This window comes from Chlorocebus sabaeus, chromosome 23, assembly GCF_047675955.1.
Source record: "Chlorocebus sabaeus isolate Y175 chromosome 23, mChlSab1.0.hap1, whole genome shotgun sequence".
Taxonomy (NCBI): Eukaryota; Metazoa; Chordata; class Mammalia; order Primates; family Cercopithecidae; genus Chlorocebus; species Chlorocebus sabaeus.
Genome location: NC_132926.1, coordinates 53,473,936 through 53,498,672, shown reverse-complemented (window position 1 = coordinate 53,498,672; position 24,737 = coordinate 53,473,936). Strand labels below are relative to the sequence as shown.

The 24,737-nt window shown below is 39.5% G+C and overlaps 1 protein-coding gene across 1 annotated transcript in view; it reads right to left on the bottom strand.

The window, feature by feature from the left end:
* Window positions 1-24,460, bottom strand: part of FBN2 (fibrillin 2) — a 276,282-nt gene extending 251,822 nt beyond the window's left edge. The window contains exons 1-5 of the mRNA XM_008014309.3: window positions 23,567-24,460; window positions 22,612-22,694; window positions 16,895-16,993; window positions 13,907-14,002; window positions 4,804-4,899 (exon numbers count right to left, since the gene is read on the bottom strand). Coding sequence (XP_008012500.3) covers window positions 4,804-4,899; window positions 13,907-14,002; window positions 16,895-16,993; window positions 22,612-22,694; window positions 23,567-23,820 — 628 coding nt within the window. The 5' untranslated portion in view covers window positions 23,821-24,460. The remainder of the gene's footprint in view (window positions 1-4,803; window positions 4,900-13,906; window positions 14,003-16,894; window positions 16,994-22,611; window positions 22,695-23,566) is intronic.
* Window positions 24,461-24,737: the final 277 nt, after the last annotated feature.

The window sequence follows — 24,737 nt, the reverse complement described above, 5'->3', positions numbered from 1 at the left end:
AATCTGTGGTTAAAAAGGTAAATGGAAGTAAACACTCCAAAGCACTTATATCTTACTCTTATATCTTGCTTTTCCTTTTGTGTTATTACAACATGCAGTACAACTATAACAATCTGTAGCATATTTAATAACACAAAAGGAGAAGCAAGATATAAGGACATTTCACATTACAGAAGAGCAAATTCTAGTAAGAATGGAAAGATCCCATTTTTTGTAAACACTACATGCATGTGCAGTAGAAAAATGACTCAAGTTACAGTCTCCAAGATGTTAATGGTAATTAATCCTAAATGTAGGAGTTATGAATAATTGGATTCTCATCTTTCATCTTGTTTTATTTCTAAATTATTTTATAATAAACATGCATTACATTTTAAAACAGAAAACTACAATGGAACGTATTTTCTTAAAAACATTCTTTATCCATTTCTTGAAAGTATCAAATTCACTGTGTACAGAATTCTATGTAATACCAGCTTGTTCTCTTCACCATATTCCCTGTATTCCTGGTCATACTACTAATTTGCTATGTTACTTGAATGTTCATAAGCTGTACAATCACCCTGCATGCTTTATAATACATTCCAAGTCCTTTGGGTTAACAAGTATATCAGTTATTTCTAAACGAACTTGAGTCTGGGTCTACAGTATTCCCAGAATTAAGGAAAACCGAAATTTGTCCATGTTTACAACTACTTTTGGAGGATTTGGGTAAGGTCTAAGTAGATTTAGTGGCTATTACAGTTAGTTTACTTCCTGAAGTGGGGGTGAGTAAATAAAAATGTATACAATAATTGAAGAGTTTATAATTAGACGCCAAGTTGCCAGCATGGACACCTGAGTGGCAGGTTGTGGTTGACTCCTTTTAGAGAAGTTGTCATCATCATCTTCCCACTAAATTAGACTATATGGGATCTTACACATCTGCTAAATGTCCTCGTTGGACAGCAGCAGAATAATGCAGAGTTCCAGCAAGCAGGACTCTGATGAGCAGGACTGTTTTGTGATGGGGTGAGTGAGTGAGAGCCCCTGACCAGAGATATTCAGGCAGAGATGGAGTGACTCCTTCTCAGCATGCTTTTAGACCTGGGTTCATGCATTAGTTTCTATAACTGGATGATTTCATAAAAGGTAACCTAAATGGAAATCAATCTATGTTCATTTTACATAAAGGCTTGAAAGTTTAGATTTTTTGAACTCTAACATTTGCAACTTGATCTCACCTTTTTTTCTTTTTTATGGAAGATGCAGATTAACAAAAGTCATTTTTCTTTAAAGTGTCAATAATTAAAAAGTAATTTTCTAGTCCTTGTTTCCTTTAAGTTGTACTAAAAAATGTACACTTTAAAGGAAATGTTACTAAGCACCAGATTATTTGAAATTTTACACAATTTGCATACTATTTTAAGGAAGTCATGTTTACATGATAAAAACCATTTGTAGTAGTAATTTATGTATAACTTAAAAGGGTCTAGGATATACTTCTAACAGATGGGCCTCATATAAACCTCATGGAAAATTCCATTACAAAAGATTTCAACAATCCTTTAAGTCAAAAAAGTTGAAAGGAGGACTCTAGACAGGCCACATTTGTGATCAAGTAATCATCTATTTGGTTCAGAAATTCCTTAGGTAAATGTATTTCTTGTCTACCCAACCCCTCCAAGTTTCTACTGATAAAACATAAGGTACATTTTAAGTATTAGGGGAAAAAAACCATCGAGTCTCAACATCGAATGCTGACTCCGTTTCTGTTTAATCTCAAGCGTATATTAAGTGAGATATTTATCTTTTTTTCAAATTACATTTGTTTGGAAAGATATACATAAAGAATTCAGTAGCTTCATATGCCATGGCCAAAATGAGCTGCCTGCATTTTACAATTAGCCTGTTGTCACAACAACTGTTTTTTTTTTTTTTTTTTTTGATGCTAAGTATAAAAGGTCATTGTACATATTAGCAAGTGTGAAAAGAGAACTCCAAAGAAGTTGAGGTTACCCAGCACCCAGACTCAAGTTAAATACCATAATCATGCCAGCCATTGGTTACTAGTCAGTCTCTGGGTCTAGATACCAGTCTGCCAAAAGCCCAGATAGCTGGAAAAGCAGCCACGTTTTATCATATGACTGATCCCAGGAGGCCAATTTAAAGGGAAATTGTGTGTTCTACATTAAGGAGGAACAAATATCTCTGACTTTACAAGGGTCTTTTTTTTAAGAGAATAAAGAATATATATTTTGAAATTCAGTAATTTTAAAATATATATGTAAACTTCAAACGTTAACAGGGCACATGAGCTTACTCACTAACTTCAACATAAGTGAGTTACTCTTTTTGCGTCTACACAGACACAATGTTTCTTGAAAAAAATTATGAACTTCATTTTCAGTAGAACGGGTTATTATACATTTATAAATTCAATGTAAAACATCTCTTTAAAATACTAAAGTTCATGGTTGCTATCTAAGAGTGGAACTTGCTAACTCCTTTGGAAGAAATGAAGCTTCAGAACTTCCATCTGAAGGGTAGTAAGTAATAAGACTTTTAAGAAACAAACCAACATTTAAACAATATCCCTAAGGGTAATCCATTAGCTAATTAATCTTATATTTTTTTCTGAAAACATGCTACTGTACATGTAAAATATATGGAAGTCTTTATTGAATTCTCAGAAATTAATGAGGACTAACAAATCTAATGAATGAATAACTGTTGAAGAACAATGACGCAATTCCTGGAAGCCTCTGAGTTGAAACTACTCACCCAATTTCTTTGCCAATTACAACTTGACTTTGAAATCTGCTTCAGGATGAAAGAGCTACAAAGTTTACAAGACTCCCAGAAAAATGAAGATCATCTCTACCAATTAATGTTTGAAATTTTAAATTTATTCTACATTATATGATGTTCAAATAAACTTAGCGTTATCTAAGAAATATGTGCTATTCCATTCTGAGTAATTTATCTTTTTATGCTAACATTTCATAATTAATTTTTCTTTCCCAAATAAAAGCATCTGGTAAAGACATTTAAATTCATCCTAAGTGTAACATTAAACTCTATCATTTCTGGAATGTAGTTCAGTTCCAAGAAATCTCAATTACATTAAAAATAACAAAAATACCTTGATGCATATATACATCCAAATGTATGTGAAAAAATATTTTACTTTTCAAACTTCACCATATAATTGTAATTTCTCAGTTTCTTCTCAAGATTAAACTTGAAAAGCAAGATGAAGTTTTGTCAGGGTAATGAGTATAATTTTTAAAATATAAGGCTTATTTCACAACTCAAAGCCTCTATATGTATATAAACCTTGACCCCTACTTATCTGTAATATTTCATTGACATAATTTCATATATTCTAGTTTCACAATAAAGAAAGTTCTGTACAACTTGATGCCACAACAAGCTCTGGAAAAATGCACTGAGGATGTAAATAACAATGAATGATTATGTAATATTACTTTAAAGCTCAAGCTTGTTTGTACTGTTATGGATCAGCGCTAGTTACTTCTCACATTTTATAAAGTTTAACTTCTTTGATACGTCATGAAGCTGTTTACCATCAGGACATTATTTTAGGTAGCTTACACACAGCACACACACTCTTTTGCTCCTTGGTACTTGTGACCTGGGAGACCAGGAGTCAGGCTTCCGCAGGCCTAGAGGGAGCCAGCAAACTCGAGCCACTCCCCTCACGCCACCGCACTGCCCTGCACTGCAACTCAGCTCAACCTAAGAGATCACACTCTCTAGAACCCTTGAAACATAAATATTCCTATGATCCATAATGAGGGATCAATGCCAGAGATTTTCAGCAGTCTATAGGTCATGAGTTTAATTGCTATTCAAATCAAAGTAAATTGGTTTCACATTGGCTTGACTGACCATTTACATGAATGAGTTGGACAATGTGGGATGCCTACCCAGCATCCATCCCTCCACTCCTTTTCTCTTACCCAAAGGAAGCTCTATTGGCTTCAGATACCCAATCATCCCTTCCATGTGAATCTGGGGAAGCTTAAATCATCTCCTGCTGCAAGGACAGGTCCTGGTAAGTCTACGTCAAACATATTACCACCACCGCCACCCACTTTGCCATGAACCATTTTAAAACTCAAGCTTAAGCCATGCAGCATACAAAGTATCTCTGGAGGCTATTGCTGGTCCATAGTTGGAGGTGATGTTTTCTATCTCAAGAGGTGAAAAGGAAACATGTTTCCTGAGTGACTGCTGACAGCCATCTTATAAGCACAAAGAACTTCATGGTAGGATAAAAAGTGAAACATAAAGGAGGGCGGGGTCAAGAGAAACAGAGTAAAAGGGTAAAAGCCTTGATCACATCCTACCTGAGGCCCACTAGCTTGGGACTTTTTGTTGTGAAATGCTATACATTTCCTTATTGCTTAGGACAATTTATGTCAGATTTTGTGGGGTTTGCAGCCAAGGATATCCTGACACTATTTCATTTTTAACAGAAGCAGTTCTTTCAACAATGCCTCCTAATTTGAATTAAGCACATTATTAGAATTTGCCATCAGCCACTCACTCAAAATTACCCCAGAGCCATAGCCCCAGAGTTGGTTGCCCAAACTGAGTTCACTGGTGGAAAAAGTTGAGATGCTTCTGCCACTATTAGTTATGTCTCAAAATCTTACTATTCAACTTAGAGACATAATCAAAGAAGAGTAAAAATACGATTTCATTAGCAGAATCTTCATTGAATAACAAAAAATTGCACATTTTTACAATAAAATAGACTTCTTCAGAAAGTGGAGTTCTCATTTCTCTTCTTACCTCTTTCACACTGTGGACCAGTGAATCCATAAACACAAGCACAGCGGTTGGGTCCGATACAGCGTCCACCATTCTGACACCCATTTTCACAGACAGCTGCATATAAAAACAGCAAGAAGCTCATTATACAGCCAGTCTCCAAGCACAATATAGTAGTGCAGTGATGCTGCCCATAAAGGATCTTATGTTAAATTACAGTAAATTACATTAAATTAAACTGCAACTTGTGTAAATTACACAGGTTAAAGTTCACATCTTAAATTTAAGTAAATATATTTAAGTATATTCAGGCAAAAGCTTACACACGTCATGTAAATCACACTGTTAAGCAAGTGTTTGGTAAAAAGTTTTTTTGTTTTTTTGTTTTTTTGTTTTTTGTTTTTTTTTTTGTGAGACGGAGTCTCGCTCAGTCACCCAGGCTGGAGTGCAGTGGCCGGATCTCAGCTCACTGCAAGCTCCGCCTCCTGGGTTTACGCCATTCTCCTGCCTCAGCCTCCTGAGTAGCTGGGACTACAGGCGCCTGCCACCTTGCCCGGCTAGTTTTTTGTATTTTTTAGTAGAGACGGGGTTTCACCGTGTTAGGCAGGATGGTCTCGATCTCCTGACCTCGTGATCCGCCCGTCTCGGCCTCCCAAAGTGCTGGGATTACAGGCTTGAGCCACCGCGCCCGGCCAGGTTTTTTTTTTTTTTAATCAGAATCATATTCACTGGCTCTCACGCTCATTTAGTGAGAATGTAACTATTCAACCCTCAATTTCCATCTACTAACCCTATAATCTATATTTTCACCGGTAATAAATGAATAAAATATGGGGATATGAAGGAAGAAAGAGGCTGATTGAGGTAGCACAGGAAAGGAGCAGGAGGAGAAAATGTAATAAGAAAAAATAAAAATGATACAGCAATAAAGGGAAAAAACAAAATTCAGAGAAGAAAAGGAAGCAAAGCAGGGAAAAAAGGTAAAGCTGGAAGGGCAAAACCAAGAAAAGGGGGGAAAATGCCATCAATGTTAGCTATAAAATGCCAAAAGAAGTAACCAATGTGTAGACTATGTGCAGGTCATAGAAGAAAAGAAAGGGAAAAAAAACCTGTGTAAGCATAATATGTTCTTTCATAGAAAATTAACTCACAATCCAAATGTTTTCAAAGTCATGCTGGCAAACACGCCACACACACTCTCTTTTGCTCCTTTAGCCTTGCGACCTGGGAGATCAGGAGTTAGGGTTCCATGAGCCCAGAGGAAGCCAGTAAACTTGAATCACTCCCCTCTCCGCACTGCACTGCCCTGCACTGCACTGCAGTTCGGCTCAGCCTAAAAGATCACACTCTTTAGAATCCTTGGAACCTTAGTATTCCCGTGATGCATAATGAAGAGAGCTGAATTCAAGAATCACGTCTCCTCCAGGAGAAAATACTGATACTGAGAGTGTGTCTCCCAATCTACCCACCCTATTGAAACATTTGTCCTCACAAATGAGTTAGAGGATTATATTCTATGACCTGTGTCCATAAATGGAGATGAAGGACACTAATTATTCAAATTAAAGGGAAGTGGGGGGCAAAGGACTTCACGTGAGGTACGTATCAAAAATGGGAAACTCAATAAGTATACTGATATCTAGTAGCACAGTAATGCTGCTATTTCCTTACCAGGTATGTTGAACCAGATAGACTGCCTATCATCTCCAGAATGCATGGAGTGATTTCTGTTCTGCTGATAATGGTCAGAAGACCAAAACGCACTTGGAAATGAAAGATGATCTTGACCTTAAAGAGTCACTGTGCCAATGGCCTCAGAGGCATTTGTTGATAGTTACACTTCAGTTAAAGGCATGATTCTGTGTGTCACTGCACGAGTACAGCTCCCTAGGAACGACACCTTTCTGCTTCACCTGTCTCCAGCTGAGTCCTATACAGCACTTCCCACTCATCACTGCCTTGAAATATGGGCAGACTTGAAATATAAGTAAATACGAAGCAGAAAGGAAAAGGAAAAAAGGCCACAAGGAGCATGAAAAAAATAAAGATGGATGGGAAGGTGGGAAAAAACAAAACCCATCAGAGCATTCTGTGCAGTAATTCCATAGAAAACAATTGTCAGGATTTGAAGATTTCTACATGCACGCGTATGTTCATTGCAGCTCCATTCACAATAGCAAAGACATGGAATCAACCCAAATGCCCATCAATGATACACTGGATAAAGAAAATGTGGCACATATACACCATGGAATACTATGCAGCCACAAAAAGGAACAAGATAATGTCCTTTGCAGGGACATGGATGGAGGTGGAAGCCATTATCCTCAGCAAACTAACACAGGAACAGAAAACCAAACATCGCATGTTCTCATTTATAAGCGGGAGCTGAACGATGAAAACACATGGACACTGGGAGAGGAACAACACACACTGGGGCCTGTCTGGGGAGGGCAGGGGGAGGGAGAGCTTCAGGATAAATACCTAATGCATGCAGGGCTTAATACTTAGGTGATGGGTTGACAGGTGCAACAAACTACCATGGCACACATTTACCTATGCAACAAACCTGCATGTCCTGCACATGTATCCCAGAAATTAAAACACAATTAAATTTTTTAAAAAGAAAGATTTTAAAAATCAATTGTTAAAAACATACACTGCAAAATACTAAGTCCAAAGTAATATGATCAATTAAAATGTGTGGAATTTTCTTTAAATGCTATTGAGCTGTAGGAAATTTAAATTACAGTCACTTTCCCACATGTGTTCTCTCATCACTCATCACAATGCCAGCCTTTGGGGAAGAGCCGTACACACTAATTGTAACACTCAGAACACAACCTCCGGTAAATGGAGGAAGGGCTTCTCCCAGGGTTTTCCACAATAGAGTTTCCAATTCCCAGGTAGAACAAGGCTGGATGAACCTTGAGCTTCTCCTGGAAAGAGCTGGCCCATTACCAATTAAACCTAATCTAATCTGTCTAGGTTAGATTATCAATGCCTCCCTTTTCACTAAAGATTTTTGGAGGTTTGCAAATTATAGTTATTGTTTATAAAAAATATTTATCTTAACTTGTAATATGGGTTTCTTGTTACTTTTAATGAATCAATAAATATCTTAAATTTCTCAATTTTAATTTCTAATGTTATAAATATTGATGGAACTCATATAAACAAAAGACATTTGAAGACCTCAATAATTTTTAAAAATGTAAAGGGATCCTATGAACAAAAAGATCAAAGGCCACTGATATAACCATTTGCTTGTATTTCTGTCTCTCATGTGAGAGTGGGTTCCCCCAGGACAAGGACCAGATCTGTTTGCCTTTGAATCCCCGTCACCTACTGTGGTATCTGATAGACTGCACGAACTCAGCAAACTCTCGCACGTCAACATTTCACAGCATTTTTTCAAGTACTTCGTGAGGCAGAATGGTGCAGTGAACAGATAATGAGCTCTGCTGTCCCCAGCACCCACTCACCACACCATCTCTCTGATTGTTAGCTTCCTGGTCTGCAAAAAGAGACTTAACAGTTCCTCCCCTACAGACATTTGAGGACTAAATAAAATAGCATATGAGACAAAGTGCACAGTGGCTGCACGCTGAAGGTATTCTACATTCTTAATTCCCTTCTCTTTTAACTACAGAACATTTGTACAAAAATGTTCTGTAAGACAAGATGTCTGCAGCAGCCGAAGTTTACATTAAAGAGCAAAAGCAAAAGAAGAGAAGCAGGAAATACAGATAAAAGTAGAAGAAAAAACCAAAAATGGTGAATTTCCCTTTTTCAAATAAATTATGATGAAAGGTATTTTACAAAATAACATTTTTTGGAACAAAAAAGAATGCAAACAGCAACTTACATTTCAACTGGAGTCAGAAAAAAAATTTGAAAATGCCTAAATTTCCACCACAGAAGGATCGCTGACCACTCAGGAAGAAAACTATGCTTACACCTAGCATGATAGTGGCGTGAAAGGCAAGAGAGCAAAAGATGTACTACAGATAGAAATATGAGCTGGTTTCTCAGCTGCCCTCCAAAATCTTAGAAGGGGAAAACACACTATTTTCCCCATGTGGGTTGGTTGCATAGTGTAGAAGCTCAGATATTTAGAGAACATTTTTATTCAACAGATATTTACTGAGCACTTACTTTGTGCTAGGTAACATGTCAGACACACGTTTTCATTAGACTACTTTACAACTCAGCAGAGATGCAGACACTTGGGCATAAGTCAAGTCTGAAATTATGATTGTAATTTCTACACAAATGTGTTAGAAAAATAGCATTCTAAACCAAGTTAAAACGTTAACAAGAGGAAAGAAACAAAAGCCTATTGTCTGACATAGGAAGGTATAAATTTTTACTATCGGTGCTGCCTTCTTCCTTTGTTTTCTGGGATACCACACTCTCTCAGTTTTCATTCCATCCTCATGTCCATTCTTTCTCAGTCTTCTTTGCTGGCTTCTTTTCCTCTTCTCCATCTCACAATGTTGGACTGAATCGGGTCTCTGTTTTCAACTCCCTTCTTTAGCTACAACAACTTCCTAACGATCTTTATCTAGGCCTATGATTAAAATATTATCTATATAATAATTCAGTCTACACACTCCCAAATTTGTATCTGTATGTCCAGCCTCTCTCCGAAGATCAGAGTTCATAGATCTTTGCACTTATAAGTCTGACAGATTTCTCAATCTAATGAATCCAGAACAAAACTCTTGCCCTCAGCCCCACCACTCCTTATCCAACCCACTCCCTAAACAATCTTTCCCATATCTGGAAATGACATCACTATTAATCCAGGAGTTCCACCAAAACCCTCTCCTTGTCACTTTTGATCTTTACTTTTTCTATGTTTTTTAATCCACCACGCTTGGTCCATCAGAGTGTACCTCCAAAATACAAGCTCAATCCAACCACTTACCACATCTTCAATGACTACAGCTGCAGCATCGTTCACTAGCACCGCTGTGGTAGCCTCCTGCATGGCCCTTTCCTTTTCTCTGTTATAATCCAGGCTCAACACAGCAGACAGGGTGGTTTTTTTTTTTTTTTTTTTTTTAATGTCAACCAGATCACAGAATACCACTGCTCAAAATGCTCCAGTGTCTTCCCATGATATTTAAGCTATAGTCCAAATTTTGTTCCTTGGCCTACAAGGCCCTACACCTCCCTCTCCAAACTCAATTCTTACCATTTTCCCTTTCCCCACTTTACTGCAGGGACATGGATCTTACTGTTTCCAAAACACATGGAGTCTGTTCCCACTACAGGTCCTTTAAATTTACTTTTCCCTTGTCCAGAACAATTTTCCCACAGATTTAAAAGCACAGACTCGGGTCTGGGTTTCAATGTCACCTTCTCAGAGACCCCTGATGTAAAATAGCAGATAACTGCTAATCCTGACCCAGACTCTCTTCCCCCTTACCCTGCTTTGTTCTTCTCCTAAAACTTTTCACTACCTAAACATGGATTAAGTATTTACCTTTTTAGTATTAACTGTCATTTCTACCAGAATATGCGGCCAGGGTATCATCTTACCTGTTCACAGTAGTTACTCTATCAACATTGCTGAATGAAATGGATGAAATGGAAGAATGCTTTCTAAGAAGTGCTGTCTGTTTCCAGCAAAGCAGCTAAGCAGTCTAAATGTGTCATAATGTTCATTTTAGCAAGCATCCTATTTCCAAGACTTTTCTGGATTCACAAATTGAAAAATGTTCCATCTGCTTCTTTGCTTTCAGTACTGTAACACTCTTTCCATATAAGACGACTTAGAAAACATCTTCCTTACACCATTCTTTGAGCTGATAATCTATTAGTTATCATATCTTTACCTCCTTTTTTTTTTTTTTTTTTTTTGAGACAGAGTATTGCTCTGTCACCCAGGCTGGAGTGCAGTGGCACCATCTGGGCTCACTGCAAGCTCCACCTCCCGGGTTCACGCCATTCTCCTGCCTCAGCCTCCCAAGTAGCTGGGACTACAGGGCACCCCCCATCATGCCCAGCTAATTTTTTTTGTTGTTGTTATTTTTAGTAGAGATGGGGTTTCACCGACCTTTACCTTCTTAATTGCTGACAATTATGCTTGTTACACACTTTGCTTCCCCCATATGTTCTATTACCCCTGAGATAAACATCAGACAAGGAAGATGTCGTCCCATGAGAAATCTAGAGAACAAATGTTCAGTATATGCTGATTTTCTACGTTGCCTTTCCTCTGACTGGAAAATGTAGTAACATAAATATGATCTGACACAGGGGTGGAAGAACATCAAAGCATTTTAGAAGAGTAAAGTCCTTTCCATCCCCTGCCTTCCCATTCCTGTGTGAAGAACAAGAGACACACCCACTAGAGTGTGTTCTGTACAACCCTCATACATACGTACACACGTATGCCCAAGGCACGGAGAGCAGCTTAATTCAGACTGAAGACAGCTAATTTCAGGATAGATTTGAGCAAATACTCTGAAAGATCAGTTGAGGTAAGGCAATGTTCTTTCTGCTGTGATTCTAATTTTCATTTTTCCCTCTACAGAGCAAAAGGATATGTTTCAACAAGGATAGATGTGTCTCTTCATTGGTTATGGAACTTTGCAAAACGGAGTTACAATCAGATCTCCTAACACTTTTCTAAGGCCTAAATACATATATCAATCTATCCTTTTATGAATACTGTGTTTGTGATAGACTTCTGTCTTTCTTTTCTGGTTATAAACAGAAGACTCTGGTAGAAAATGTAGGAAACACCTGAATGTACAAAGAAAATATGGAAGAAGTATCATTCATGGAACAAGAAACTCTGCTGCATTTATCTGTTCCACTGTTGTCCAGTTCTTTCTTGGTCTCCCCTGGCCAACCCTAGCCTACAGAAGTTAATGCATTGGTCCCCTCCTATTCTTGCCTCCTATTCACCCTCCATTTCTCAAACTTCAGTCAATCTCCTCTTGTTATACTTGAGAACCACCCACACAAGGAATCTAAAAGCTATGGCCCAAAGGCTGGATCTGGGCCACTGCTTACTTTTGTAATTCCCATGAGCTAAGAGGAATTTTGACACTTTTAAGTAGTTGAAAAATCAAAGAAATAATACTCGGTCACAAGTGAAAATTGTATGAAATTCAAATTCCAGCATCTATAAAGTATACAATTTTGCTGAAACACACCCTAGCTCTTTCATTTACATATTATCTATGGTCACTTGTGCACTACAATGGCAGAGTTGAGTATTTGCAACGGAGAAAGCAAGGTATCAAATATATACTCTCTGACCTTTACAAAAGGAGTTGGCCTACCCCTGACCTTAACAAAATCTTTTTCTTTAAATGGATACTCCTATTTTACATAAAATTATTCTAAAGAAAACTTTATAGCACTTATAAATAGAAAGCTATAATCACCATAATCACCTTAACTAGAAGAAAATCTTGGAAATTACTGCAACAACCAAGAGATACAACTTCACATTCATTAGCATGATTATTATTATTTAAAGAAAAAAAAGGAAAATAACAGGGGTTGGCAAGCATGTACAGTGGAGCCCTTGTGCACTGCTAGTGGGAATGGAAGACAGTGCAGCTTCTGTGGAAAACAGTATGGCAGCATTTCAAAAAATTAAAAATACAATTATCATGTAATCCAGCCATTCCGCTTCTGGGTATATACCCAAAAGAACTGAAAGCAAGGACCCAAACAGATATTTCAGCATTATTCACAATAGCCAAAAGGTGAAAGCAACTCAAATGTCCATCAAAAGATGACTGGATAAACAAAATGTCGTATATTCATATAATGAAATAATATTTTGCCTTTAAAATGACCCATGCTAAAACATGGATGAACCTTTATGCTAAGTATAATAAACCAGTCACCAAAGGACAAATGCTTCATGCTTATGCTTCTATGAAATACCTGAAGTAGTCAAATTTATAGAGACAGAAAGTAAATGATGGTTGCCAGGGGCAGGGGAGAGGGAAATGAGGGCTATTGTTTAACGGGTACAGAGTTTCAGTTTTCCAAGATGAAAAGAATTCTGGAGATGATTATGGTTACACAACACTGTGAATGGACTTAATGCCACTGAACTATACACTTAAAAGTGGTTAAAATGGTAAATGTTGTTAGGTATATTTTACCACAATCTAAAAAAATTTTTATTGCAACAAAAATAAAATAATGTTAACTGAAAACAAGCTAGACATTCTTTTACACCTAAGACTTGGTTTTTCTATGTTTAAAAAAGAGACCAGCAATCCTTAAAGAAGCCTTGAAGATGAGCACGGAACCTACAGTCTAAATCAGGTAAAAATGCAAATAAAGTAAAAAGGGACTTACTATTTGTGATTCAGTTTCATAAATCACACTTCTTTAATGTCATATAAAGTGACATTACTTCCAAATATGTGAATTCCCAAAAATGTCCCAGTTTAGAGAATACTACCGAAAATGTTCCCCAGTGATGTGTCACAATCCAGAAACTACAATCCTGACACTCTTGCTAAAAGGTTATTTCTTGTTTCATACAGGGCATTCTCCAGTGAAGGGACCAGCTTTGCTGGGTTACAGCTCCCTGTTTCACAATAACATCTGATTTTAAAAAATCATCTCATCACCCTGTATCTCAGTATTAAATATATTTGAACAAAGGATAATTCATCAGATTGGCTCTCCTGTGGTTAATTTTGAGAAGTTCTAAAAAATCATAGGTATAAAGAGGGAACTGGGGAGGGAAAGAAGTAAAAAAGAGATACATCAGAGAAAACTTGCTCATTTTTTTTTTCAGGAAAGTATACATGTCTTATGGAGCCAGATAAAGGAAAACAAATAAATCACAGAAAATCTGTGAGATTGTCACATTTGCTAAAGCACTAGTTACCAGTTGTTGACTGGTTACTATTCAAGAACATCACTGCTCTAAAGCATAAAATTCTAAAAGAATTAGAAAAATTCTTACAGGATAAAAATTAGAAATTCAGTTTTAAGGTAAAGTTTACTACATAAAATTGTTTTCTCAAAAGATCACAGGATTTATGAGACCTTAAATCATAACTTAATATGAAATATCCAGCAAATCAAATGATTTCTAATAAATAAAGTTGATTCTAATGTCCCTTACGTTGTCCACAATAAGCTCCAATATATCCTTTCTGGCACTGGCAGTGGTCATCTGCACAAGTCCCACCATTCATGCATCTCACGCTGCACTGCTGAACTGCAAAGAGCAATAACAAAAAATGTAAAAACATCAGTCACCAAAATTATAGTATATGTGAGAGGTTATAAAACTATAAACTCAATTATCCAATTCAATGACAATTATATCTTACAGAAGGAAATATTATGACCCAAACATATTTTTATTCATTATTTCTTTATAAGTGCACACATGGGCATATCTGTGATAACATGTTATTCAGGATGCATTTAAAACACTTTCAATGTTAAAAAAAAATAAACAGAAGGTGACTAGCAGCATAGTTTCTGGCAAGCAGGAGGTACTTTTGTCTCCATTCAGAACGCAGGAGCTGAGTGCCCATCATTCCAGCTCAGTGCAGTACTGTCATAATGGACTTGAAGGCTATCCTCACAGAGCTTGAAATTCCGATAGGGAGCTATGGAAAACACAGGTAAACAAATACCACGAAGTAATTATAGACTGTGATCAACTGTTTGAAGTAAACCATTGTGAAGGAGACTAGCCTGGAGCCAAGAAGGAGCTTAGATACCAGCACCAGACAAGACCACTCAAAGGAGACATTTATACTGAGATATGAAGGATGAGAATGAGCCAGATATTAAAAGTACCAAGGAGGAACTTCAGAGAGAGAAGAACCAGCAAATCAAAAGACCTTAGGATGATAAAAGCTTTCTTCTGAAGAACAGAGAGATTCCTGTGGTTAAAAAGAGGCAGACAGGGAAGAGATCTTGGAGACCCAGGCAGAGGCCAGTCAGCTAACACACGGCATCCTCGGCCACTGAAGGGTTTTCATTATATCCCAAATGCAACAGGGAGTCATTGAAAGGGTTTAAATGAGAGAGTGAAGTGATGTAATCTATATTTTTAAAAGATTACTCTAGCTGCTCTGCAGAGAATGGATTTGAAGAGGGCGAGAGTCTGGGAGAAGGATGAGGACAGCTTGCACCACATGGTAGCAGAGGAGATGGAAAGGAAAAGATAAATCTGAGATAATTATTTTCCAGTAAAGCCTACAGGACTTGTTCAAAGAGTCGACATAGAGAAAGAGAAGCAGCAGTTACTTAAGCACTGGCTGGATGGCAGAGCCATTTGCCGAGGCAGGAGGAACTGTGGTTCAAGTAGCCTGTGGTCAGCAATAAATTCAGTTTCCTTTTAGATATGCTACTAAGTTTCAATTGCTTGCTATTTCTTGAGGGGAGATGTCAAATGGGAAAGGGAACATATGAGTGTGGAGGTCAGTGGTGGGATCTCCAGTGTAGATAAGTATTATGAGTTATCAACATACTGGTAGTCATTGAAAACATATATGTTAATGAGTTCACCCAGGGAGGGCAGTACTCAGTAATACTAAACCTCGAATGAAAGACTGATGAAGATACAGAAAAGAGAATAAAAAGTAATGATCAAGAAAAGGAGCACTGAGGGCCACTGGAATTATAAAAGTCAAAGGTGTTTCAAAGAAAAATGAAAAACAGCATTTCAAGAAGATGGTGATTAATAGTGCCAAAAGCTTTAGCAAGGTCCCACAGGATGATGATGGGGGCGGGGTTAGAAAAGTTCCTGATGAAATGGAAGGAACTCATTGCCCAAGGCCAAATGAATGCACAGATTCCATGCTAAAATATATACCACAAACAAAGAGTGGCCCAGAGAATGTCCCAGTTCCCAGGCAGAGGAATTAAGAAACTGAATCTTAAAATTCCTCTAGGACTGGGTTTTTTTCCAAAGGCAAATATGAGAAAACTAAGCATAGGATAATGAATATATGGGCAACAGTATCTTGTAGGCAATCAGGCAAGAGAGAGAGGTTCAGGTTAAGTTGGGGATGAAATGTTCTGGTTAAAGTGGTCAAGAAATCATGATGAATTTGAATGGTAGGTTTTAAAAAGCTGGGGAAATGGCATATTCAAAGAAAGTGAAATTAAGAGAGTTTTCATCAGGAGTTTCATCAGAAGACAATGGCATTTGTTGTATGAATCTTGAATCTTATTCCTGAGTCAGATATACTCTATATTACCTTCGTTTAGGGAAAATTTGAAGAAATACATATTAAAAATATAATGACTTCACGCTAGTTTGAGGCAAGACTTTAAAAAGCATTTATTTAATTATTGAGCAATTAAATAAACAATCTTGCTTCTGCCTTGTTATAATGTTATCTTAAATACTCGGCTAAAAGATTAATCTTCAACCTTAAGGACCCAACAATTTTTAATTGGATCATGAATCACACAATCATAGTCCACAGTTATAATTACCTTACGTAGGTGTTGGCAGTTAATACATGTGAAGCAAAATAGGTCCATATGTGTAACATATCTGGTAAGTACTCAATAAACGTATGCTGCCTTTGAGTTCTCTTCTCCTTTCCCCTTAGATAACCCACAAAACACCTGTTAAGCAAAGGCAACAAATATAGCCTAGTGTTTGAGACTACACACTTAGGCATCAGAATACCTGGATTCAAGTCTGTGTTTCCTTGGGCCAGTTAATTAAATTATGTGTGCTTTACTTTGCTACTCTGTAAAATGAGGTATTAACAGTATCTCATAACGTTGATGTAAGGATTAACTAAAATAATAACACTTAAAACTCCCCGGCACAGAGTAAAAACCTAGTTAGGTCATAGCTATTATTCACCAAGAGTTACTTCTTCACTGAATTCTTAATCTGTTTCTGCATAGACATACAGCTCCTGCACCAGAATTAAAGCATTTTTCTTATTGAAAACCATCACCCACTTAAGGCGACAATTAAGTCACTGAAGATTTTTACTCTAAAGATTAATACACATCTAGTATGTGAGGAAAATAATCACGGATTTATATCCTTTTTGAGAAGGACCTTTAGCATTTACTCCAAAGCTCAAGAAAAATGCAATGAAAAGGCCAAAAGTAAGAAACATACTTGATTTTGATCCACAGGTTGGTGATATTTGCCCACTGGAACACGTACACATGTTAGGACGGGAACAAAATCCATCTCCACAACTATTTCTACAAATTGCTGTAGAAAGCACAATAGGAAAATGAATGAATAACTATATAATAAACCATAGTTTACAAAACAAGAAAGCTGTATTTAAAAGTAAAAAGTCTGAAAAACTAAGATAAAATATATGATGTAAATGTCTAACTTCAGATATGCAATAAAATTACCCATTGTAGACTTGGGAATAAGTCTCATAGGTATCCTTATGATAACATGTAAACAAATGAAGCTGGTTCAAATTGCATAAATCCTTTAAGGAATCTCCACACTGTTTTCCACAGTGGCTGAAAAAGTAGAACTACCATTTGTTCCAGCAATCCCACTACTGGGTATCTACCCAGAAGAAAAGAAGTCATTATTCAGAAAAGATACTTGCACATGCACGTTTATAGCAGCACAATTCAAAATTGAAAAATCGTGGAACCAACCCAAATACCCATCAATCAACAAGTGGATAAAGAAACTGTTACATATATACACACACACACACACATATATATGTAACTGTGAAATACATAATATATATAATGGAATACTATGCAGCCATAAAAAGGAATGAATTAACAGCATTTGTAGATACCTGGATGTGACTGGAGACTTAGTATTCTAAGTGATGTAATTCAGGAATGGAAAAGCAAACATTGTATGTTCTCACAGATATGTGGGAGCTAAGCTATGAGGACACGAAGGCATAAGAATGATACAATGGACTTTGGGGACTTGGGGGAAAGAGTGGGAGGGTGAGGGATAAATGACTACAAATATGGTGCAGCGTACACTGCTCAGGTGATCGATGCACCCAAATCTCACAAATCACTATTAAAGGACTTACTCGTGCAACTAAATACCACCTGTACCCCAATAACTTATGGAAAAATAGAAATAAAAATAAAGTCATATGTAAGTAAACATTACAGAATGAAAACAAGGTAGAATAAAAAAAAGTACAGGCTTTTAAGTTTAAAATACATACGTGTGTGTGTGTGTGTATGTATTTACTGACCTTAAAAGGTCTAAAAGAACTTTCACCAAACAGTGCAATGGATCTCACTGCATGATGGACTTATGTATGGATTATTACTTTTATAATAAACATTTAAAGCTTTGCAATAGGGAAAAAAATTGCATAATCCTAAATCTTTAATTGTCTTATCAATACAGGTTGTCTCTTTCATTAAAGACTGGAAGTTTAAAATGCAGAATTCACCCAGAGAAAACAGTCTTGATTCTCGGTAGTTGGGAGAGTTGCAGGAACAGAGAAACCACAGCCCACTATGCAAAAGCCTTCACAGGAGACAGAGAACATGAAATTGGCTGAACCAGAGGCTCTGGTCCTAATGACTTGGCCAAGCCTCAAGGGTTCCACGCACATTCCTTCTGGGCTGGTATCTGACCTACCCTGTGATCAGTCTTTGGTCCCCTCAATAATTCCCTTTCTCCTTCCTACAGCCTTTCTCCTTCCATATTTTCTCCACAACCTAGCTTACTCCTGCTGCTCAGAAAAGCTTCTGTAGCATTTTTATGGTGGGGAGAGTCAAAGCCTCCTGCATCTGTGACCTCCCATGAACAGAAAGGTATGAGGGTCATCACAGCAAAGAATGTTAGGCCCACTGACACAGTACATACCACAGATACTCCAAACTTGTAGGCAAGTACCTTCGAATGGGAAGTCTCTCCTGTATTTAGAGACAGTCCATTTAGGAGCTGAGAGATTTATCTCTATAACTATAATTGAATTCTCTCTTTCAGCACAAGGGCTGTGTACTTTAATGGTCATGCCATGACTGGATATATAAAGACAAGAAGAAAATCTGGAAATGCCCTGAAACTGGCTGCAGCTAGGGAAAAGGTCCCACAACTTTCAAAGAGGTCTGGGACCCTCAACAATGTAAAGAGCATTTCCTGCAGAAGTAAACTAACTGTTTATCTTCCCCAAGATGCCTTCTGACATCCATACACTACTACCAGCATTAGTACTTCTTATCAATGAAAATAGTGGGCTGGGTACAGTGGCTCATGTCTGTAATCCCAGCACCTTGGGAGCCCTAGGTAAATGGATCACTTGAGCCCGGAAGCTGGAGACCAGCCTGGGCAACATAGGCAGACCCCATTGCTACGAAATCCTTTTCAAAAAATTAGCCTTGCACATTGGCATGTGTCCACAGTCCCAGCTACTCAGGAGGCTGAGGTTGGAAGGTGGCTTGAGTCCGAGAGGTTAGGGCTGCAGTGAGCTGTGATCATGCCACTGCATTCCAGCCTGAGTGACAGCGAGATCCTGTCTCAAATTAATAAAAAGAAAAAGTGAATAGTGTCAAATACTGTGATTTAAGATAAAAATCGTTCAGGTAAGAATATGTTTCCTGCCATGGAGTCGACTCTTACTTCTTAAAATATACTACAGTTTCTGATCACCAGTAACTCTCCAATGACAAATGTGCATTAAAACATTATTTTATTTCAAATTTCCCTCCTCCCCCAGAAGGCCAATATTTAGTCTAGGCTTAAGAGAGGAGACTCAAAGTACTCCCACCCGGGTTCCAAACCAAATGAAGGTTCGACCGGCTGCAGACTGAGCGTTCTCAGGCAATTATCCGTCATGGATACAAGTATATACTTTGTATCTGTGAGCCAATAAGAAGCAAGAATGCTGAGGCCCTTTTGCCCCACACAGGCCTCAGACTATGGTACACTTACTGAGTATCTCTCCCTCCCACAATTACTAAAACTATGAGACCTAGAAATACCAGAGGGAGAGGGAGACAGGACCTAGGGGCTGAGACTTCAGTGATGCTGTGAGAAGTCACATGGCCAGGTAAAGAATACATAGTACCCAAAAGGTCTGAAGTTGAGTTGTCACTCTGCCATTGATCTGCTGTGAGCTCCAGAAAAACCCATAGCCTTTCTGAGTTCAGTTTTTTCATTTGGTAGCATAACGTAAGGGAGTTATATTGGAATGCTCTGACATTTCCGCAGGTCTCAAATGTTATTAATCCAGCCAACCTCATCCCACTGTTATTATATTGATCAAAATACTATTCATTGCATAATTTCACAATAAATAAATAAGCAAATTTTTTCATTGTTTCACATTCTAAGAAGGTTTAAAGAAAAAAAAAAAGTGAGACAGTCAATTCCGTGCTTTTGGAAATGAATATTTGCAAGTTTGGAAGTATGTCAGCAATTTTTCTAGGCTACAACTAAGAACAATACCAACAAAACATAGAGACTCAAATCAAAATGCATTAGGTTTCCAGAACTTGGAGAATTATAGTTTCTTTTCAATATCTTCTCCTTATAAAGCCTGTCAAAGTCAAACATTAAAATTCTGTTGACCATTTTTTAATGGTCAAAAAATAGTCAAAAAAGTTGACCATTTTTTATTTTTCTATATTAAAAGAATGCTGAGGTACAAATGTATGAGAAAATTAATATTGGGTTTTGATTTTCTGTTTGTATTTTACTTATTTTCTTTTTTGTAAATTGTCTCAGATAATTTATTTTGCTAAATGGTGTGATACAGATAAGTTCAATAAATATAATAATTTACTTAATTCATTATCATCAGGAAGGCCTGGAATTAAAATTCTTGATTTTGAGTTTATAATGGTTTCATTTCATTCATTACCTCTACATATGATCATTTTAAATGTCAGACTAAATGAACTACTGAATTGAATGCAGGCTGTTAGCGTTAAATGAGACTCATGCAACAGAATATAAAGGTATTACATTCTTCCTGTTTCATGCACTGTTTAATAATCTTAGGTACTAGAATTTTTAGATGTGCTTAGAAGAAGTATTTTCGTAGACACTTCTTGATACAAGTGTTATGAATGTTTCTTGTAGATATAAAGATCATTTCAAAGTTTATTCTTTTTATAGATTTCTGATACATGCAAATTCCAATGTAGCTCACAAGCATCCAAATATTTCAAGTATCAGAAAATGCAGATTACAATAGTCACTGTTACCCTAATATTTTCAAAGCTGATCATCTACCAGTGATCAGTGGGCCATACATATATTTCTACTGCAAATACTCTGGAAGGCTGTGCTCTCTGGAATTCCCATTCCACACTGATCCAATAAAATCTGACTTTACAGATTTTCAACACGTACCATGAACCAATCCCTCCTCCTCGGCTGCTCTCCAACTCAATAATGGCAGTCACATTCATTACATTTAGTGAGTCAGACTTTCCGCAGTGCCTAAGTCACTCCCAGCTAGTATGGCAGGTGTGCGATGAGTGACGTTAGCTGTTTCAGGATTCTAAAAAACCATGTAAGTTTAAAGCAGCTATGGTAATGCCCTACTGGCCTGAAAGAGTAAACGCACCCTCCATTAATGCCTCACATATGACTTCTGTGTTGGAAAGAAAAGAATGCAGAACTTTTTCTTTTAAAAAATAAAGCAAAGGCTTATTATAATCAGAAGATTTGTTTAAAATATTTATAAGTCACTTTAAGTGACACAGTTGTTTCCTACTTTTGCCACTGGAGATAGTGGGATTTTAAGGTAGAAAAAATAAGAAGAAATTAGTCTTTATGACACTTGAGATTTCATCCCTTTTTAAAAAACTGCCCAGAAATTACATTAAGTATCTATCTCAAACCCACAAAACCAATAAATATAGAGTCAGAAATGCCACTACATCCTTATTATCCCTCGGTTAGTGCGGCTTGCCCTTTTTCTCTGTTCACATAATTATTTTTTCCCTGGAGAACATGGAGGTCAATCTAAAGTCAAGACTGGATCTAAATGAACGTGCTGTCTATGATACCTGGCTCTCCTCCCAACAAGACAAATGTGGTGGCGCTACATAAACACGCAGGAGAAGGCCAGACACACTGCAAGTCACAAATTTACAGCTATGAGGCTGATAACTAATGAGCTCTCCAATTAGAACGTGGAGAAACTGGTTATACACTTTGGAAACAGAATAAAATAATCAAAACTTTTAAGGTCAGAGATACAGAATTTTTCAAGGTCTAAGATTCATACGTTGGAAATCTACTGCACACTATTGAGGTTTGGGGTCTGGAAACTCTAAATTCAAATGTCTTCCAAAAAGTAAAAAAAAAAAAAAAAAAAAAAAAAAAAAGGCAGGCCCCTCTGTAAGAGTTAAAAGTTTGTTAACTTAGGTCAACACTAAATCCGTGAGAATGCTCCTTTCCTATCTAGGTTATGTAGTTGTTGAGATAAAACCAGAAATAAGAAAGCAGTTTTATATAAATGCCTAAGAAACCTTGATCTTCATAAGGCCTAAACCTCAAGTGGAGTTAAAAGCTTGATAATTTGCATAATAACATGTGGTTTTATTTGGATTTTTTTAAGGAAAAAGTGGTTCTGAGTTATCTCGATAATTGCTCCACTCCTCTTCCAATTTGTATTAATTTTAATTATCTTTGAAACCTTTATCATTATTGCCCTTCAACAGAGTCTAGAAGTGAAGTCTCAACTGACTCAAACCGGTTGAGTCTTCCCCACTATTCAAACGGGGCCGCGTCCATCGGTGCAATGTGATCACTTGATTTTAAAGGCAACTGTGCGTTCAAATGGCTGAGTGCAAGAGGTCGGCTGGAGATAGGGCCGAGCTCGCTGCCCCAAGCTGCGATCCCTGCCAAACACTCACGGACAATGCACTGGTTTCCTCCAGGGAGCGTCTTCCATCCAGGGCAGCAGTAGGAGTGGAATCTGGAGCCGCATACGTTGGGCCTGTGATGGACAAGCGCAGTCACACACAGATAGGGAGAGGGGTGCAGTAACATATAAACGGTCTTCGTAAGCAATGCCCCGAGCGAGTAGATTTCAGGACAAAAAAACAAATCAAAATTACACTTCAAATTCTTGGGGATTGGGAGGCAGACGTGGAAGCAAAAGAGCTAGATGCTGGAATGCAGGAGGGGCAGAAACGTCTAAACACTGCCTTTCATCTGTCGTCCCTTGCCTGCCTTTTTAAAGGGCGAAAAGAGACATGGAAACATATAATTTGCTACTATTCTAGCTTCCAGATGCAGAGAACAAAGGGACCATTCCGTTCCAAAGAATCCTTGCCCTCCTTTCCGAATCCATTCCTCCTTGATCAACTGTTACTTTGGCCCCGACGTGTCAAGGAAAGCGCGTCGCAAGGTGGAGCGCTCGGGTTGACGATTAGAAGGTGAGCTGTGAACCCTGCACACGTCCTCAAACAAAAGGCTCACGAGCGGCGCCCCCGACGGTGGAGAGCAAGCAGGCTCCTCTGGCCCCTGCGCAGGCGGACCCAGGCCCGCCTTCCGCCCGACGTTCAGAACCTGTTCCCGCACCGCGGGCTCCGCGCACGCTCTGCAAGCCGCATCCCCGGGCCCCCTAACCATCCGCCGCCCGACCCCCGGAGAGAGGGCTTTCCGCCCGCTGAGCTACGGGTTTGGGAAGGAAAAGGGGGACGCGCTCCTGGGGGTCTTTGGCTCCTGGATGTCCTGGCGAAGGGGGCTGCAGCTCTAGGCTCCAGCAAAAGGGTCAGGGACCGAGTGGGCCGGAAAGCCGCCAAACTGAGGATTCCCCCCTCCCCCAAGCCGGAGCCTTAGGTGCGGGGCCGCTTGCCCACTTACCCTCTGAGCACGTCCTGCTGTCCGCGCCGGCGGACGCGACTGGCCACTGCGGCACCCTCCTCGCGATACTCGGGCGCCAGAAACCCGCCTTCAGAGCCTGTTGTAGCGGACCGGACCTGTTGCGGCGGCGGCTGGGGCCGGGGCGGCTTGGGCGGAGGAGGCTGAGGCTGGCCGGCCGTGCCCTGCGCCCAGAGCGCCACACAGCCCAGCCACAGGAAGTAGGGCTGGAGACACAGCCGCCGTCTTCTCCCCATCGCCGGCGCTGAAAGCGCGCGGCCGTAGACCCGCGGAGAGGGAGTGATCAAAGACAAAACCTGCGATGCTCAGAAAAAAGTCAAGGTCTAATAAGCCCTTCGTCGGCTCCCGGGACTCCCTCGGGCTCGGGCTGCCTGCTCTAGCTGGAGACCCCGACAGAGCACCGGCCCCCTGGCTGCCCGCGAAGCCAGACGCGGGGCGCCGGTTCTAGCGCAGTGGGCAGCGAGGCGCGGCGGAGGTGCAGCCCGCAGCCCTGAGCAGTACACGTTGCATAACCGGCCTAAAGCCCCGAGCGACTCCAGGACCGCCAGCGGGCGGGGGAGGAAATTACAAAAGCCCTGGCGTAAAATTTTAAAAGATGTGAACCTCAAAAGAAAAAAGGGCCTGCACGCAGAGCTCGGCGGATTCCCGTGCGCTCTGGGCACGGATCTTGGAAAGCTGCAAAAGTCACCAGAAAGAAACAGGCAAGCAAACAAAAGTCGTCCCCAAAAGAAGAGGGTTCCCTCTGGGCTCGTTCGGAGTCCCACAGGGCAACGAAGCGCGGGCAGCGGCTGCGGAGCCGGGCGGAGGTGCGCGGGGCCGGGGCGTGCGGCCAGCAAGAGAGAGGGCGGGACGCCGGACGCTGGAGAAGATGCGGCGGTGGAGGGCGCGGCGCGGGGGTTTTAGAGGCCCGGCGGGGCGCTGGGCGGGCCGGCGGGCGGTGGCTGTCAGTGGGGGCGCGGCCGTCCACACGTGGGGCTCAACCCGGACTGAGAGGCCGGCGCAGAGTGGGCGGGGACAGAATAAGGGAGAGATCAGGGGCCGAGGAACGAGGGGAGCGAGGGTTGGGTGAGGGGAAGAGGAAGGAAGGTGGGGAGGGCGAAGGGAGGGGAGAAGACAGAGATTGGGGAGAAGGGGGGCGAGCCCGAGAGGAAGG